This window comes from Pelophylax lessonae (genome assembly GCF_965119305.1).
Source record: "Pelophylax lessonae genome assembly, chromosome: 2".
NCBI lineage: Eukaryota > Metazoa > Chordata > Amphibia > Anura > Ranidae > Pelophylax > Pelophylax lessonae.
The window spans coordinates 117296473-117314649 of NC_138769.1; the positions used below are offsets into that span (position 1 = coordinate 117296473).

Sequence of the window (18177 nt, forward strand, 5' to 3'; positions counted from 1 at the left end):
GAGTACACATGTAAATATCCTCCCTGTGTTAACCATGAATGTCATTGTTCACACCCCCTGTGACATAGCTGGTCACATGGGGTGTTTCAAGAACAGCGGGATCTTGTGCGATTTTAATGGGTGGAGCTATGCAATCAGAGACACAGCACATAGATGCACAGACTGACGTCTTGCTGAGTGTGCCGTAAGTGAGGGACAAAACGCGCATGCGCGAGTGACGTCACAGTGATCTCTCTTAAACAGGGCAGTTTGTATTACTTTTAAATCGCAAGTGATTGTAAAATGCTTTGCATGCAGTAAAGTTGGGCAGGGGAGTTTACTTCCACTTTAACAAACTGATCGCTAATGAGCTCCCATTATGTCTGTGGTTTGGGGTGTCTTGTACTTTTATTACTTTTGATTCTGTTCTAGAGCATATACATTCATTGTTTTTAATGTTTTTTTTCAATAAACTTTATTGGTTTTATGAATTGCTCACTAGGCTGACACACGCAGCTACACTTACATTTTTCTTTTTTTTATTTTCTTTTCTTTTTTTTTTTTTTGTGGCTAAATACATCGGTCACTTCAAATTAATAAATTAATAATAATAATTACATCGGTTACCCTAAATGAATAACCCAACAATATTGTTTTTCAGGTTTTTGCAGTGTTGTTATTCCATTTTTCCTTTGATTTATATCTGCTGTATAGTAATCTTGATGTTTGAGAGCAGCTTTTATGTTTGTGGCCATTTTGATCCACTTGCTTGCTTGAGCACCTGTGTATTTTTAGATATGGAAGGGTTGGGAGACAAGGATTTCGGGCACTTATCTTTCATAAAATTAAATTTTATTAAACACAATCTTTAAAAGCATCTAATAATACAAGCAGATGAAGAATCTACATTGAACATAAGACCAAAAAAAATATGGTCGACAGTATACAATACAAAATTTCATGAGGTACTAAACCTTCATATAGTATGAAAACATTTGTGTACAGAACAATTTATATTATGCACAGATCCAATGTGGTATACCTCAAAGCAGACAAGACCTGCCGGCGGACACCTCGATACTCAAGGTGCCAGTCAGCAGGGTCAGCTGAGATTTACAGTAGATACATAGTGTACATTACTTGTGACAATTTGCTCAACATGTTTCGCCTTCCTGTTGAAAGCTTCATCTGGAGCTTAATGTTTGCTTTGTCTGTACATTGTATATTCTGAACTTCTTTGATAGCATAACGAGGAGGACTAAGAGTCGGTCACAGAGCTCATATATTGGGGAACCATTATTCACATGGAGTATAAAGACAAATACCCCTGTATGTTTGTGTTGATCCTGCAGGATAATCTATTTAGATAAGGGTAAGTAAACCTGCATTGTAAGTGGCAGACACCTGTTGAGCTGTGTTGTGTCATGAAAGTCCTCCCCGGATGGCGGCGGTTCCCCATCCGGGGAGGACTTTCATGACACAACACAGCTCAACAGGTGTCTGCCACTTACAATGCAGGTTTACTTACCCTTATCTAAATAGATTATCCTGCAGGATCAACACAAACATACAGGGGTATTTGTCTTTATACTCCATGTGAATAATGGTTCCCCAATATATGAGCTCTGTGACCGTCTCTTAGTCCTCCTCGTTATGCTATCAAAGAAGTTCAGAATATACAATGTACAGACAAAGCAAACATTAAGCTCCAGATGAAGCTTTCAACAGGAAGGCGAAACATGTTGAGCAAATTGTCACAAGTAATGTACACTATGTATCTACTGTAAATCTCAGCTGACCCTGCTGACTGGCACCTTGAGTATCGAGGTGTCCGCCGGCAGGTCTTGTCTGCTTTGAGGTATACCACATTGGATCTGTGCATAATATAAATTGTTTTGTACACAAATGTTTTCATACTATATGAAGGTTTAGTACCTCATGAAATTTTGTATTGTATACTGTCGACCATATTTTTTTTTGGTCTTATGTTCAATGTAGATTCTTCATCTGCTTGTATTATTAGATGCTTTTAAAGATTGTGTTTAATAAAATTTAATTTTATGAAAGATAAGTGCCCGAAATCCTTGTCTCCCAACCCTTCCATATCTAATGATTTAATGTAGGATAGGGGCACCTCCAGGTGTTATGTATAATGACCCAGATCGCTGCTATCTGGAGATTCATTTGTTTTGGAAACACCTGTGTATTTTGTTCATTTGGGTCATCCATTTCAATCACATGACAGCCAATGATGCTCTTGTAAACACCGCCTTTTGCTCAGATCTCCCATCCCCATGAGTAAGCTTCAAGGGGCAGAGCGAAACACGTCTGGGTCATGGCCTGACTGGAGTCCGGGCTGAGGCTGACAATCATCTCATTTCATGCACATGGGTCTGCTTTATAATGTGCAGCATATGGATCTTCTCCTTTGACATAGAATATTTTTAGGTATGTTGATTAGGTTGTTCCTAGGATTCTATTTTCCAAACTATTGACTTGTATCTTGCTTTGTAAAGCTCTCCATAGATAGCATGTTCCATCCAAATGCATCAACATGTGCAGATACAACAGAAACTGAAGACCCTCGTGGGCTGACGCGTTTCAAGGTGTTCCTCTTCTTCCGAGCCACACCAACTAAGTTTTGAAACTACCAGATCAGTTAGAATAATAGTAATAGGCTAAAAATAATTGAAATACAATGTCGAATTGAATATTTGTTTTTACATTTTGACAATCGCTACACTTTAAACACCCCTGGCAGTTTTTCCCATTTATTAGCACTTTTGCTTTTGATGGACAGCTTAGTTTTCATTTTAATGTGGAAAAAAAAAAATACATTAGGACATGCGAAAATAATAAATATACTATTATCACATACATTACCCCATATATACAATTTCATGATAGTATTCCTAAAAGATTACTGTCAATCTATGCATGCGCAAAAATTAGCTGCTTTGCATTCTCCCCCCCCCCCACATTTACCCAAAAGGTGAAGTTCTGCTTTTCTTTGCTCTCCCCCCCCTCCCCCTCCACTGCCACATTTGCCAAAAAAGGGGAAGTTCTGCTTCTTTGCTCTCTCCCCCCCCTCCCCCGCCACATTTACCCAAAAGGGGAAGTTCTGCTTCTTTGCATTACCCCCCTCCCCCTCCACTGCCACATCTACCCAAAAGGGGAAGTTCCACTTCTTTGCATTCTCCCCCCCCCCCCTCCACTAACATATTTGTCACTTTTTGGGGTACGGGGGACAGGTACCTGGTTTTGACAAGTACCTACTCTCATTTCCTGGCAGGGATATGTGTAGATGTCCCCCCCCCCCCATGTAGCCTTCTGGGACACACCACATGTTCTAGAAGACTGTGGGACCATTCTCAAAGCGCAGCACATCTCGAGCATGCGCAGTAAGAAACGCAATGTGAAGCCCCTTACCTAAGATGCTGGCACCTGCACCCAAAGACAAATGAAGAATTGGCTCAGCTGAGGACACCGCTGGACCTCTGAACAGGTAAGTGTCATTATATTACAAGTCAGCAGCTATAATATTTTTAGCTGCTGACTTTTAATTTTTGGGGGGAGACTGGAGCGCCTCTTTAATTGATAACTATCAACAATCAGTTTGATTAAAACTTTTAGATTCCACCCTTTCTTTTCGAGTGCAGGTTTCTTTTTTATAAATCAACCTGGGGGTTGAGGAAAAAGGGATTTGACACTTTCATACATCAGGTCTGTGAATTACAGTTTTACCTCATGTGTTTGACTGTTAGAACACCTTATAATCAGTACATTTATTTCCACATTAGTTGTTTTTCTGAAATGTATAAAACCGGTTTAAATGCCCATCATGCTTGATGGAGTTCTTTTATGCTCTATAAATGACATGTGGATCACTTCAGATTGGTCTTTGTATGCCCAAACTGTTTTAATTTGAGTATTTTAATAGAAATAGCTTCCCGTAAATTGCTATTTTAAATGACGAGTTCCTTTCTAAAAAAAAAAAAAAAAAATCCTTTCATTATAAGCTATACAAGATTTTCCAGATAAAATGTTTGGCTGTCTGCAAAATCATGAAATTGTACAAAACCAGGTATTGCAGTCATGTACTACATTCCCACAAACTGGGCGGCTGCTGCTTTTGTCTGCTTTGGTTGTGCAGACCGATCTGCTTGTAAACATTTTTCACCATATGCAGAACAAGACTTGTCTTCCTGCCAGTGGTCAGAATTAGAATTTGGCAGCTGTAAACCGTCAGACATTTCCTCGCCCGCTCCCCTGGGGATGGTAAATGGGAAAGAAGAGTTTCTCTGTGTGACATGAGCTGAGACCATAATTGCTGAATATCATCCACATAGAACAGCAAATCAGCTAACATAGTGCATGGATTTCAGAACACATAATAACTAACTGGGAGAGGAATGGAGGTGTGGCATATAGTACCCAACCAGATGTTGTTCTCTGGTTTTAAAGTATAAAAACTTTGATGTTAGATACATTTTAAGCTTGCTTCAGAATAGTATGATTGGTTTACACCTGAACATTAGGTTAAAAAAAAAAAATGGTACTGCATCTTTGGCATGTCTAGCAAAGCTCATCTTCTCCAGGAATGAATGACACTTAATATAAAACAACACTCACTAGCTGACTGCACTAGGGAGAAAAACATTTTTGGATGGGTGTAACAACCTTGTTTATTTGTGGTACTTTCTCTGCAGATGAGCCTTCTCCTGCCTCTTCGGTTCTCCTAAAGTGGTTGTAAACCTCACCTCTGAAATGAAAAATTAACAAAACATATCACTCTATAGTGTATACTTGCATCAATTCAAAGCACCTAGTGTGGTTCCGCTCTGATCTTATCACGTACCTGGTGAAGACTGGAATGTTGTAGAGGCCTCTCTTGCTCCTCCCGCCTGACACTCCTGAAGGTGGGAACAGAGAGTGTAAGGCAAGGAGTGGCACGAGTGCCGTAGCGGCTAGCTGGTGGTGTTCACTCCATAGGTGGGTACAGCTGGTAGTTGCAGTCCTTGGAACAGGGTGCAGTGGCAGCTTGGCACCAAAGCGTGGGAGCAGTAGCCAGCAGAAACCGGGCAGTGAGGTACAGAACCAGCAAGCAAGCAAGTCCAGTAGGTAAGCCAAGGTCGATAACAGCCGGGCAGCGGGGTACAGGGTAAGCAGGCAGATCAGATCCGTTTAAGCAAGCCAAGGTCGCGGTAGTAAGCAACAGAGCAGGAGCACGGGCAGAGGCAAAGTCCAAAGGCAGGCCGGGTCATACACAGGTGGGGAGTAACAACAGATCAGGTCTCAGAACCACGGGAACAAGCTGAAGACCATTCAGAAACTGCTCACAGTACTAGAGCAGTTTAAATAGGCCACTGGGAGCCAAATGCTAATTGGTGAGTGACTTCTGACAGTCTAAATGGACTCCAGATAATCCCAGAAGATGGCCTGTCTCTCCTCCAGCACAAATAAGGTGATTGACAGCCTCAGCTGTGCATATACGGAAATTGGGTGGAGAGTAATTATCTATCAAAGAAAAATGCCAGCACAGTCCCCTGAGAATAAAATGGCAAAAGTAAACCTGGACCCTGTGGACGAGGTGGATGGGGATTTTAGTGTGCCCAAGAGTATCAATTAGATAGAATACAGATTATAAAAATATAAATTTTATTGAAGGCAAGATAGTAAAAACATCATACGAGAATACAGTATCTAGAAGGTGTATTGCAGCACATCCTGTAATGCAATCGATCGACGTGTTTCACCCACACTTTAGGCTGGCCCGCGACACATCTGGACCCAGAGGAAGCCCAAAGTGTGGGTGAAATGCGTTGAGCCATCACATTACAGGATGTGCTGCAATACAACTTCTAGATACTGTATTCTCGTGATGTTTTTACTATCTTGCCTTCAATAAAATTTATATTTTTATAATCTGTATTGTATCTAATTGATACTCTTGGGCGCACTAAAATCCCCATCCACCTCGTCCACAGGGTCCACCTGTAAGACTTGGTTTACTTTTGCCAGCCTCAGCTGTGCATGTTTACCTATGAGACTATGTAGGGGGTGTCCATTCCCTCCATTCAGGTCTTGGGTTACACTGAGCTCTTCTCCCAATCCTGTGCATTGTGTGATGTCAGATCCTTACCTCCTGGCTTATGGAGCTGAGAAACAGCTTTTAATTTGCAGGTTTTAGAAGGCTGTAGAGAAGAAAGGGCTTCAGATAAACAGGTCCAACTTATGTAGGAGGATTTGTTTTATTTCTGTGTATCATCTGAGGCTAGTCACTGGGTATATATAAGGGTTTACAACCACTTTAACCCTTTCCCTGCCAGGTTTGTACGTCATACGGCTCTTACAGTGGGGGGGGGGGTTTACACACAATCCCAGTGGCTACAGCCATTGGGATTGTGTGTAAATCTGACAAGCAGACTCCTGCCTGTCAGATGGAAGCATTCGGCTGGCTGCGCTGCTGCCCGATTACTTCCACACACCTCCAGTAATGGCGCCCCCCCCCCATTTATTCTGGGCTCCGCTTGCCCATCTGCAGGCCCAAGACTGATATAGCAAAGTGCCACCGGGTATAGGGCAGGGAGCAGAGTGGGCACACATTCATTCTCCTGCCCTCCTTGGTGCTGACCGGAAAAGCAACATGTTTGACTTTACTTCCAGGTCGTCCTCTCGGTGTCCCCTGGCCAGCATACCTGGGAAAGAATGTAATGCAATGCAGTCTGCCATGCCTTACATTCTGTACAGCACAGGGAAGACATCCAGGTCTATTAGACTCTAGCTGTCTCATTAAAGAGAACCTGTCACCAAAAAAAATTAAAAGTTAAATACATTTTTTTTTTTTTAATTGTAAAAAATTAAAAGGTACAACCAAACAGCAAAAAAATTGCATGAAAACGCTAATAGCAATACACGTTACATATTGCCACGCACGCCAGATTGAGAGCAATATTTCTAGCACCAGACCTCCTCCGTAACACTAAACGGATTACCTTTATGTCGCCTATGGAATATATAGGGTACTGAAGTTTGTCGCCATTTCATGGGCGCATGCAAATGTAAAGTTTGTTAAATACATGTTGGGTATATAGGTGTATATTTACTCGATGCAACCTCATCTTTTATGTTTTACAAAACATTTATTTTTTTATTTTTTTATTGCATGCATGTGCCCTAATTTTATTGCGTGTATATCATGTGACCAAAAAAATTGGAACTACAATTATTTTATTCTCTAGGGTGTCTGCTTTCAGAAAATATATAATGTTTTGGGGGTTTTATATAATCTTCAAGCCTAAAATTATTTTTAAGCATGTGTGCTAAAAAAAATAACATGCAAAAATGGCCCTGGCAGCGAATGGGTTAAACATGCCCTTGTGTGAGCTTGAGCATGCATATTTAGGGGCCAGCCAACAGACATATCTCTGGGTGGTTTAGATCACCCTTGCTTGACTGTGGTCGTAGAACCTTTAGTGTCTATAAGGTAGATTATCACTTGTAATGGCAAATAAATGTCATTAAATAAATAACCTCAAAAAGAAGAGGAGTGGAGATATGGATAGTAGCACTTAATCAGAAGTTCAGTTTGGTTTTCATGCTTCTGTTAGAACACATACAGTTGGATCTGTTTTTTTTTTTTTTTTAAAGCGCTATCTCCACATTCCTCTTCTATGCTCAGTGTTGGATTGCAAGGCAAATCCTGCAGGTTTGGGATTCGCAGTCCTATTAAATTTATGTGCCAATTTGCCCAGGAGAATTTTATTAAATGCATAGCATAGCCTTTGAACTATGGTCAGCTGGCTTAGAAGGGTCAGTAAGGGGGCTTTTAGATAAGCCAGCACCCTCACTATTAAAAGAAGGCCGCAGAGCAGCCAAAGTGTCAGTGTATTAAAAAATTGTTGTAGGGAAAGCTGGCAAAATGCATAGGGAGATTAGGGTCACTAGGGAAATTAGTCTATCCTATGCAATCTGAGCGGAAGTTCTCCTCTCCCCCTCCTTTTCCGCAGTCTTCTGGGACATGTCACAGGTCCCAGAAGACTGCAGGACCATTAACAAAGCACAGCGTGGTTATGCATGTGCGGTGGGCAGTCGGCTGTAAAGGGCAGGATTTGTAGCTGATGAGTTTTAGTTTTTTTTCCCCAGAGTGAACCTCCTCTTTAATATACTGTATATAGAGCACTGCCTGATTGGTTATTTTGTTGTCTTTAATTAGGTTACAGGGAGCTCTGGTAAGCTGTACACCTGCTACAAGGCATGCCACTACTGTTCCTGTCCTGCCTTCACTTTCTCAGTGCTCAGGAGAAGCGACAGCATGCTGGTAAGTGATATATGTATACCAGGGGACAATGTAGAGCCTATGGGGGAGATTTACTAAAACTGGTGCACACAGAATCTGGTGATAGTCATCAATAAACTTCTAGGTTTTATTGTTAAAGCCTAATTGAACAAGCTGATGTTAGAACAAGCTGATTGGTTACTATGCACAGCTGCTCCAGATTCTATGTGTATCATTTTTAGTAAATCTTCCCCTATATGCAGTGCTGGGACGAGGTCATCTGGAGCCCAGGTAAACATAACAAACTGCCCCCCCCCCCCATGAGCATTATATGTCAGCAAAAATCCCCCCCAAAAAAAAGAAATTGAGCACTAATTTGCATGCTTACCCTCTAAGCATAAATTCACCTTCCTTCCACTACAAATCTGTCCCTGCCAGCACAAATCTTTACCCATCCCCCTTCAAGCTCCAATTCTCTGTCTCACCAAATCCCCCTAGCACACATCCCCCCCACCCCACCCCCCCAAAAAAAACCACCCTCTTAGCACAAATCCTCTACCCCTCAAATTTCTCCTCCGAGCACAATTCCTCCCCTCCCCATCCCATTCCCACCTCCTAGCACAAACTCCTTGCCCCCAATTTCCCCTCCTAGCACAAATCATCCCTCCTAGCACGATTTCCCTCCCCCTTCTTCCACATTACCTCTTCTAGCAGAAACCCCCCAAATTCCCCGCCCCCTCCAAGCACAAATTCTCTTCCCATGTTCCCCCTCCCAAGACAAATCCCCCCAATTCATCATTCCTAGCACCCCTCCTAATATCCCCTCCTATTCTTATCCTCTGCCACCCTCCAAATTTCCCCTCCCAACACAAATACCCCCCTCTTGTCCTCTTGTTGTGCCCCCTCCATGATACTACAGTGGTCAGGGCAGCCGTCCCTTCTGCCCACCCCTTGTCCCGGCCCTGCCTATATGTACAACACATTTGCTGTTAAACATTTAAAATCAATTAGAGTCTCACAATACATTATTGCTCAGATGGTTAAGTGACATGTTGTCCCAAAGACATTGCAAATTGATAGACCAGGGTCCTAAAAACAGTTCAGTGACTTATGTAGTCACAACCAAGAGCATACCTATTATTTATTAAAGAAGTATTGTGAAAAATGAAAAATCTTTATTGATTCCACCAGGGGACCAGGTCGTATAGCACTTGGCCTATTCTGATCTGTGTCCACATTGCGCACAAAAGCACATTTTTAATTCTGTTTGTGATGTGCGACAGCTCCACCCTAGGCTAAAATCCAATTTATGGGCATTCCTATGAGAGAAGTACAGCATAGCACGTGGCATACATATAACATATATTGGTAGATGTATGCAAGCAGAGACCACTGTTACTACTGAAATATTGGAAACCGGTTGGCTGGGCAGCCAAAACACAGCTGGTGGTGAAACCCTCTGTTAGCCCCTGTGGTAGGTTAATAGAGCTTACAAGTGAGATCAGGAATGAGCTGTGGTTATGGGAAGCAACAGTGGACAGACTGTGCACTGCAGATTGCAATTGAGGCTTGCATTATGATCTGGCACATAGAGATTCTAGTAGTGGGAGAAAGTGCTTAGAGGAGAATGGGTAAGACTTGTGGTTGGAAACTGTGTTACAACAGAAGCGTTAGTAACCCTTCATAATTGGCTTCTCCGAAAGTCCTGTATATGTGTTTCCTATAAACACAAACACCTATACAGGAACATTGCACTGGTGACCTCCTCTCCCACTGAATTAGTAAATGACAGGGCTGCCATTGTGCCCTCTCCCCAATGTGCTGTTTCTGGCCCCTCTCCCCTTGAACTGTCACCACTGCCTCTCCTACTGTGCTGTAACGGGACCCTCTCCTCTTGAACTGTCACCAGTCCTCCTTCGGTAATGCCACTGGATCGTCCTCCAGTGCACTGTCACCACTCCCTCTCTTCCTGTGATGTCACTGGCACCATACTTGCTCGGTAACCAAAGCATGGATCTGGATAGAACCTGGTCCCCTGAGGGATTTAACAAGTATTTTTAACCTATGACGATAATTCTTTATCATTGTCAGTAAAGACATCTTTGCCATGTGCTGTTGTAGATTATTATCCGTGGGACACCTGCATATCTGAAGCAATGGGTGAACAGCTTCTGAAAAGTTATCTGAAGAGATTTTCTTCTATGTAATACAAATGGCTTAACACTAATTCCATAACATTTTTCATTAAGCAGTTCTTCATACATGTATTGTTCAAGTTTAAGAAAACTGAAGTAGGCACTAAAAAGCCAAATGCTTGTGGATACCTGGCCATTACACTTATATAGCAAAAGTATATAGACACCCGCCAAATTATTTAGTTTAGTTGTTTAAAGTAAAGGGTACTGGTGATGCTGCAGCATGCAGTACAAAGACATTTTATACATTCCTGTACTTACAACATTGTGGAAACAATTTCATGAAGATCGTTTTCTGTTCCAGCATGACTGTGACCCTGTGCACAAAGCCAGCTCCATAAAAAAATTATGTGACAAGCTTGGTGTAGGGTAACTCAAGGGGCCTCCACAGAGCCCTGACCTCAACCCAATTAAACACTTTTGGGATAAACTGGAACACCAATGCTCTTTTGGCTGAATGGACACAAGTTTCCACAGAGACACTTCACATCAGGGATGACATGATGTCATCTCCATGTCCAAGCTCCAACAGCATCAGTATTGGAGATCAGACAGGTGTGGATGTATACCATGTGAGGGAGTGTGGCTTGTTAAGTATGCATGCAGGTGGGTTATATGCAGATTCTGTGTGGGCACTGAATGAGCAATGTGACAATGTCTCTTTAAGGTATGGCCAGACATAACTTTTTTCTTTACTGGAAAGTGTTGAAAAGGTTTAAAACCTCTGTTTTAAACCTTACCAATAATTAAAAACAACTGGACGAGCACTCCTCTGCCTCTTGTATAACTGGGTGTTTTGTACATTAAACAGAAGACCCAAGTATCCAGAATGATAAGGTCAATTTTCTATTCCACATGTAACCTTATTGGGTCCCAATATCGATTGGACTTGGCAGACATTGTCTTGATCTTTAATTTATTTACAGATCCTTTAAAAGACATAGTCCAAAGGGACGGTACAGATGAATTATTCACTTTTTGGATGGATAAGACATGGGTATTGTGAATAAACACCTAATTCAAAGCATGTAGATGCTTGGTGATTCATACTGCAGGCCCACAAACTAGTAACCCCACCGCTAGGAATGATGTTGATGTTTTAGTGTCCGTGGATCCGTTGGTACAGGACTTTCTGTGTGCAAAGTGGTAAGATGTGATGTCTGTCTCTCAGGGGGTAGATCACTTGCTGTGACTAACCTGACTGGTAGAAGGCCTTATTGAGTGTAGGAGGTAACGAGTTGGACAGTTGGTCCAAGGCTTTCCGTTTATAAAGTGGTAGAGTGCAATGCCTATCTCTGAGGATATGGGACTGGCTGTGGCTGACCAGTATGATAGTAGGGCTTGTTGAACACAAAAGGTAATAAGCTTGACAGTTGGACCAAGGATTTCCATATACAAAGTGGTAGGGACAGAGTTCTGTGCTCAGCATAGCTGTACCGCAAAGGTGTACATTTTGGGAGGTCTGCTCAAAGAGCTTATTCAACCTCTAAAAGAGGCAGGTGATAGGGCAGTTTAGCCTCCTGTTTAGGCTTCACTAAGCAAAGCCAGAGATTGTCAGGGCTTGGGAGGTCCTCATAAACTCACATACTATACCTCTTCCAAGAATGACAGTGTTCATGTAGTATACAACCTGGCAGCATCAAACATTTATAAATAAAACACTCTTTACATTGGTCTGCTGCTGTTCTGTACTTTCCCATTATTGAAACCGCCAGGCTATATTTAGAAGTTTGATTTTGTGCCTTTAAAACCTAATGTCCTTTACCTCTGTATGCCTAAGGCGTTATGTTATAGCTCTTTTGTTATAACCTGTTATAATTTGTTAATATTGTGCTCTATGCCGTGCCTGGCAATAAGCATCAAGCTAATGAAATAATTCTCTTCCACGTGATATAGAAAATAATCCAGGCTCAAGGGCTTGATCAATATAGAATTAACGTGAATACATCATTCAGACATCAGATTCTTCCTGCGTATAATATCAGTGTAATTTAATGCCATAAGTAAGACATTAAGAAATGCTCAGTTAAAAGAAAAATCTGAGTTCATTAGGGCCATTTGGCTGGCCTCATTGACAGCCGTTGCTATGGTGACAGGGTGAATAACAGCTCCATTTGTGTCAACCTAAAACATAATGGTAGCCATGAAGAGAAAGTCCAGCTGCAGTATGTCATCTGTCTGGAGCCTGGATCCCAGAGAACCAGTGAACCATATATATGAAACAACAAATCCTTACAGATGGCGTATTGTTATTTCTGCCACAAAATAACTATAAAATACAACAAAGGGGCCACATATGTGGGAACTAAACTCATCCAAGACCCCACAAGAAAACATTCCTGTCTATAGGAAGAATAAATTGTCATATAGTACCAGCCCTTCATGCAAGTCCTTTTTTTTTTATAGACTACATCACGTAACTGCTTCTTATTTCATTCATATCTTAAATCTGTGTGTACAGAAAAAATGATAACTGGAATTTGTTTTGATTGACTGTAACTGCCGTTTATGTACAGTGCAGCTCACAGTAGCCTCAGAAAAGAAACAGATGTCTGCATTTTCAGTTCTCAGAAACAATAAAGCCCAATATTTTATATGGATTTAAATTAATAAAAGCCTGAATTATGGTAAATATTCAAATGAAATTCATGAGCATATGGGAAGCGTTTATGTATGTTTTATTTTGGGGGTCTTTCTAATTCCCAGAACTGAAATTCACTGATGATTACCAACAGACTAAAATGGACTAATACTCACCCTAAATGACTACACCTCCATGCACTTCCCAAAGTAAAAGCTAGTTTTTTTTTTTTTTTTTGTCTCCATACGTCATATATCCCAGGAGACTGCAGGAGCAGGGACACATAGCAACAGGTGGAAGTATCTGGTGCGTAACATAGGAAGCCGTTTGCATGAACCTGGAAAGGGCAGCCTGCTCCTTTAGACTGATAGGGACAGGCACAGGACCCTAGGAGAGGCAGCTGATCAGCAGATTACAGAAGTAAAAGATACAAAACAGGTGAAAGTGGCTTAAAAAAAGAAAAGGGGGGGATTAAGTTCCTCTTTAAATCAATGGCAGACACCAGTGATGTTCTGGTACACCAATGATGAGGTCTCCTCTCAGTAATGAGACTCTATTCTTGTCCCACATATGCTATATTCTCTGACGTTTCAGTTAAAGCAGAACTAAACCCTCCTCTCCTTTTCAGCCAAGGAAGCTGCCATCTTAGCTTCTGTTTGATCTGCAACTCCCATAGCTGAACATGTGATTAGTTATGACACCAGTCATTTTATGGTTTGATAGTTTGGTTGAGAGCACAAGCAAATGTGATAGTTGTTATCCCAGCATGCTGAGAATTGTAACCGTTTTTTGAAACTCACAAATACCATAACAGATCGGTAGATGATTGAGAGTGAAGCTGCGTTTATCAAAAAAAGGATAAGAAAATGACGTAAATAGATAAGTGAAGAAAACAAATCTAGAAATGGAGTGCTTACAATCCTGGTGATCAATAAATAAATAAATAACAAAGCAATATAATAAATATTGGAAGTGAATAATTAATTGTGGTGAAGCAGTAGATGAGTGACACAATAAATCACTAGATCATCTAAAAGATCAAACATAAATCAACAGTCCAATCGGGTGAATCATGTGCCAAAAAATGTGAATAATTTAAAATAAATTAGGATAAAAATAGATGGTGATGTTGAAACAGTAGATGGTTGACAGAATGTATAAAAACTTGGCACTCTAAAAAATATATTTAAAAAAATATTTATAAAAAAGTTATTTCAAGTGAATCTTGTGCAAGAAATCCTGGGTGATCTCCAATATGTGTTCAGTGAACAACCATAAAAGTGGCTCCAGCACCCAAAGATGGAGCGGTGAATAAGTAATTCTCCTGGGTGTACTACACCCTTACCTTACTGCTGTAAAAATACAGCATGTGAAAAACCTCTGGCACTCTTGCAGTATATCCAAGATGGAGACTGTAGTATCCTAAAAACTCCAAGTGGAGTACAGACAAGAGAGGCTCTTCTGGTGTAGTATTTTTCAAGTAGTTTATTAAAAGAAAAATAGTAACTCACATTTAAGTAGCAGGTAATCGGCAGATACATCCATATGATGCTGTGGCTCTGTGTCTCGAGTCACCCGTCTAGCTGCCCTTACATGTTTGCCTATCGTGTGATATCCCTCCAAGGCTGCAGTATCAGTCTCCCAGGTTTGCACTCTGTATTCAGGTGCTGGCAGAGATAGAGCACATCTCACTCCAAAATTACCTCTACTATTAAGCCCAATGTGGGTGAAACACGTCAGAGGGGCATGAACCATGGGCTGGGAACTGAGCTGAAGCCAGTTTTTTATTTACCTGACATTGGAGTTGAATACAGTGTGTGGCAGTACCTGCATGCCAAATTGTTTTTGGAAACAACTGTTAAAACATAAATATGTGAACTGTTTTACCTGACAGTAGTAATTCCATTTAGCCGATTTTGTAGTTCACAAAATCTGCCACTGCTTAACCAGGCAGGTAATGCCGCTGACTCTTTAAAGTTTGAGTTAGGGACTGCAGATATCAGGGTGCCTTGCTGGGGCCTGCAGCTTACGCATGTATTTGCAAATGTGTGCAACTAAACCCCTGTTATTAACACATACTGTTAGATAGGTTAATTTGGTTGGTCACAGGCTGATTGGTAAGTTGTGACTGGAAATTCCTTGGCTTTTTTGACATAGACCTGTTATCTGCCTGCTGAGTGGGGATCAGCAGAGTGATCCCCCGCTGAGCAAGCAAATTCCTTAAAGCGGGGATGCTTGCATGAAAGGGGCCTTAAGCTCTGCATTGGCAACCTCATTTATCTTCATTCACCTTCATGTGGCAAATGTCACCCATAGAAGTGTTTATGAAGAATGTTTAAAAGATGCAAGCCAAAGTATGAGATGGAGAACAGAGCCTCAGGTGAATACCATTTACCCATGAACAAAGTTCTCATGCATTTTTCCTGTTTAAAGCTAAAAATATTTTATTAAAATGTAAAGAGAATTTGGCAGGAGTGTCAGAAATGTAGGTGTGTCTGAGGTATGCATGCCATCTGTGTCACAACCAGCCTGTGTGCCAATTCTTTTTAATTACCATTTCCTGGTACCTATTCATCAAGTACTTTGGCCAAAGACATAAAATGAAGCAGGAAATAGACGGGGACAAAGGCATTGTACAGTAGGTTGAGTTTGGGTAGGATGTCATTACTATCATTCCTTAAATAGTTCTTACAGTATCTCATAAAAGTGAGTACACCCTTCAGATTTTTGTAAATATTTTTTTTCTATATCTTTTTCATGTGACAATACTGAAGAAATTACACTTTGCTACAATGTAAAATATTGAGTGTACAGCTTGTATAAGGGCCCTTTCACACGGGCGCTCCGTATGTCCGCAAATCATCCTATTTTTTTGCGGATGATTTGCGGACATAATGTAAGTCTACGGCATTGCGGATGTCAGCGGAATACCATCCGCTGACATCCGATTTTCTTCCTGTCAGTTCTGTTCCGTTTTTTGGAACTGAACAAAACCCTATTTTTGTTCCGTTCAAAAAACGGAAAGGAAGGAAAATCGGATGTCAGCGGTGTCATCCGCTGACATCCGCAAACCCCCATAGACTTACATTATGTCCGCATATCATCCGCAAACGGATGGGATGATATGCGGGCATACGGAGCAGATGACAGAAATGTCATCCGCTCCGTGGAAAAAAAAAGGACCGCAGCGGAGCTCTCACACGGAGCCGCCGTGTGAAAGAGCCCTAACAGTGTAAATTTGCTGTCCCCTCAAAATAACTCAACACACAGCCATTATTGTCTAAACCGCTGGCAACAAAAGTGAGTACACCCCCTAAGTCAAAATGTCCAAATTGGGCCCAATTAGCCATTTACCCCCCCCCCCGTGGTCATGTGACTCGTTGGTGTTACAAGGTCTCAGGTGTTAATGGGGAGCAGGTGTGTTAAATTTGGTGTTCTCGCTCTCTCTCTCATACTGGTCACTGTAAGTTCAACATGGCACCTCATGGCAAAGAATTCTCTGAGGATCTGAAAAAAAGAATTGTTGCTCTTCATAAAGATGGCCTAGGCTATAAGACGATTGCCAAGACCCTGAAACTGAGCTGCAGCATGGTGGCCAAGACCATACAGGTTTAACAGGACAGGTTCCACTCTGAACAGGCTTCGCCATGGTCGACCAAAGAAGTTGAGTGCATGTGCTCAGCGTCATATCCAGAGGTTGTCTTTGGGAAATAGAGGTATGAGTGCTGCCATCATTGCTACAGAGGTTGAAGGGGTGGGGGATCAGCCTGTCAGTGCTCAGACCATACGCTGCACACTGCATCAAATTGGTTTGCAAGGCTGTCGTCCCAGAAGGAAGCCTCTTCCAAAGATGATGCAGAAGAAAGCCAGCAAACAGTTTGCTGAAGAAAAGCAGACTAAGGACATGGATTACTGAAACCATGTCCTGTGGTCTATTGAGACCAAGACAAACTTATTAGGTTCAGATGGTGTCAAGCGTGTGTGGTGGCAACCAGCTGAGGAGTACAAAGACAAGTGTGTCTTGCCTGCAGTCAAGCATGGTGGTGGGAGTGTCATGGTCTGGGGCTGCATGAGTGCTGCCGGCACTGGGAAGCTAAAGTTAATTGAGGGAACCATGAATGCCAAAATGTACTGTGACATACTGAAGCATGATCCCCTCCTTTTGGAGAATGGGCCACAGGGCAGTATTCCAACATGATAATGACCCCAAACACACCTCCAGGACGACCACTGCCTTGTTAAAGAAGCTGAGGGTAAAGGTAATGGACTGACCAAGCATATCTCCAGACCTAAACCCTATTGAGCATCTGTGGTGGGGCATCCTCAAATGGAAGGTGGAGGAGCGCAAGGTCTCTAACATTCACCAGCTTCGTGAGGTCGTCATGGAGGAGTGGAAGAGGACTCCAGTGGCAACCTGTGAAGCTCTGGTGAACTCCATACCCAAGAGGGTTAAGGCAGTGCTGGAAAATAATGGTGGCCACACAAAATATTGACACTTTGGGCCCAATTTGGACATTTTGACTTAGGGGTGTACTCACTTTTGTTGCCAGCGGTTTAGACATTAATGTCTGTGTGTTGAATTATTTTGAGGGGACAGCAAATTTACACTGTTATGCAATCTGTATACTTACTACTTTACATTGTAACAGTGTCATTTCTTCAGTGTTGTCACATGAAAAGATATAATAACTATAAAAAAAGATAAGAACTTTAGAGGAATTAGGAATAGGCCCTAGAATGATGGCATGAATAAGAACTCTCTACAGTCATCCTACGCCAAGAGTAAAAATAAATGGGACACTATCAGAACCGTTTACAATGTATAACGGAACAAGACAAGGATGCCCCCTGTCGATGTCAAAGGGGTGGAAGTTGGGGAAGTGCAGCATAAAGTCGCCGCTTTTGCGGACGACGTGCTGCTCTACGTCTCCAACCCAAGGATTACCTTGCCAAATGTAATTAAAATTTTGAAACAATATGAAGAATTATCTAATTTAAAAATGAATCCATCAAAATCTGAGATCTTGAGTATTAAAATGGGAAAACAGGAGGAGGAGAGATTAAAAAGTGCATTCCCTTTCGTATGGAGGAAGGACGAATTAAAATATCTAGGAATTAAACTAACATCATCCCCAAAGAAAATG

The 18177-nt window shown here is 41.7% G+C and overlaps 1 protein-coding gene across 1 annotated transcript in view; it reads left to right on the forward strand.

The window, feature by feature from the left end:
* The window catches only part of ZSWIM7 (zinc finger SWIM-type containing 7), a 299161-nt gene that overhangs the window by 263717 nt on the left and 17267 nt on the right, over positions 1-18177 (forward strand). The window contains exon 5 of the mRNA XM_082247590.1: positions 8195-8299. Coding sequence (XP_082103716.1) covers positions 8195-8299 — 105 coding nt within the window. The remainder of the gene's footprint in view (positions 1-8194; positions 8300-18177) is intronic.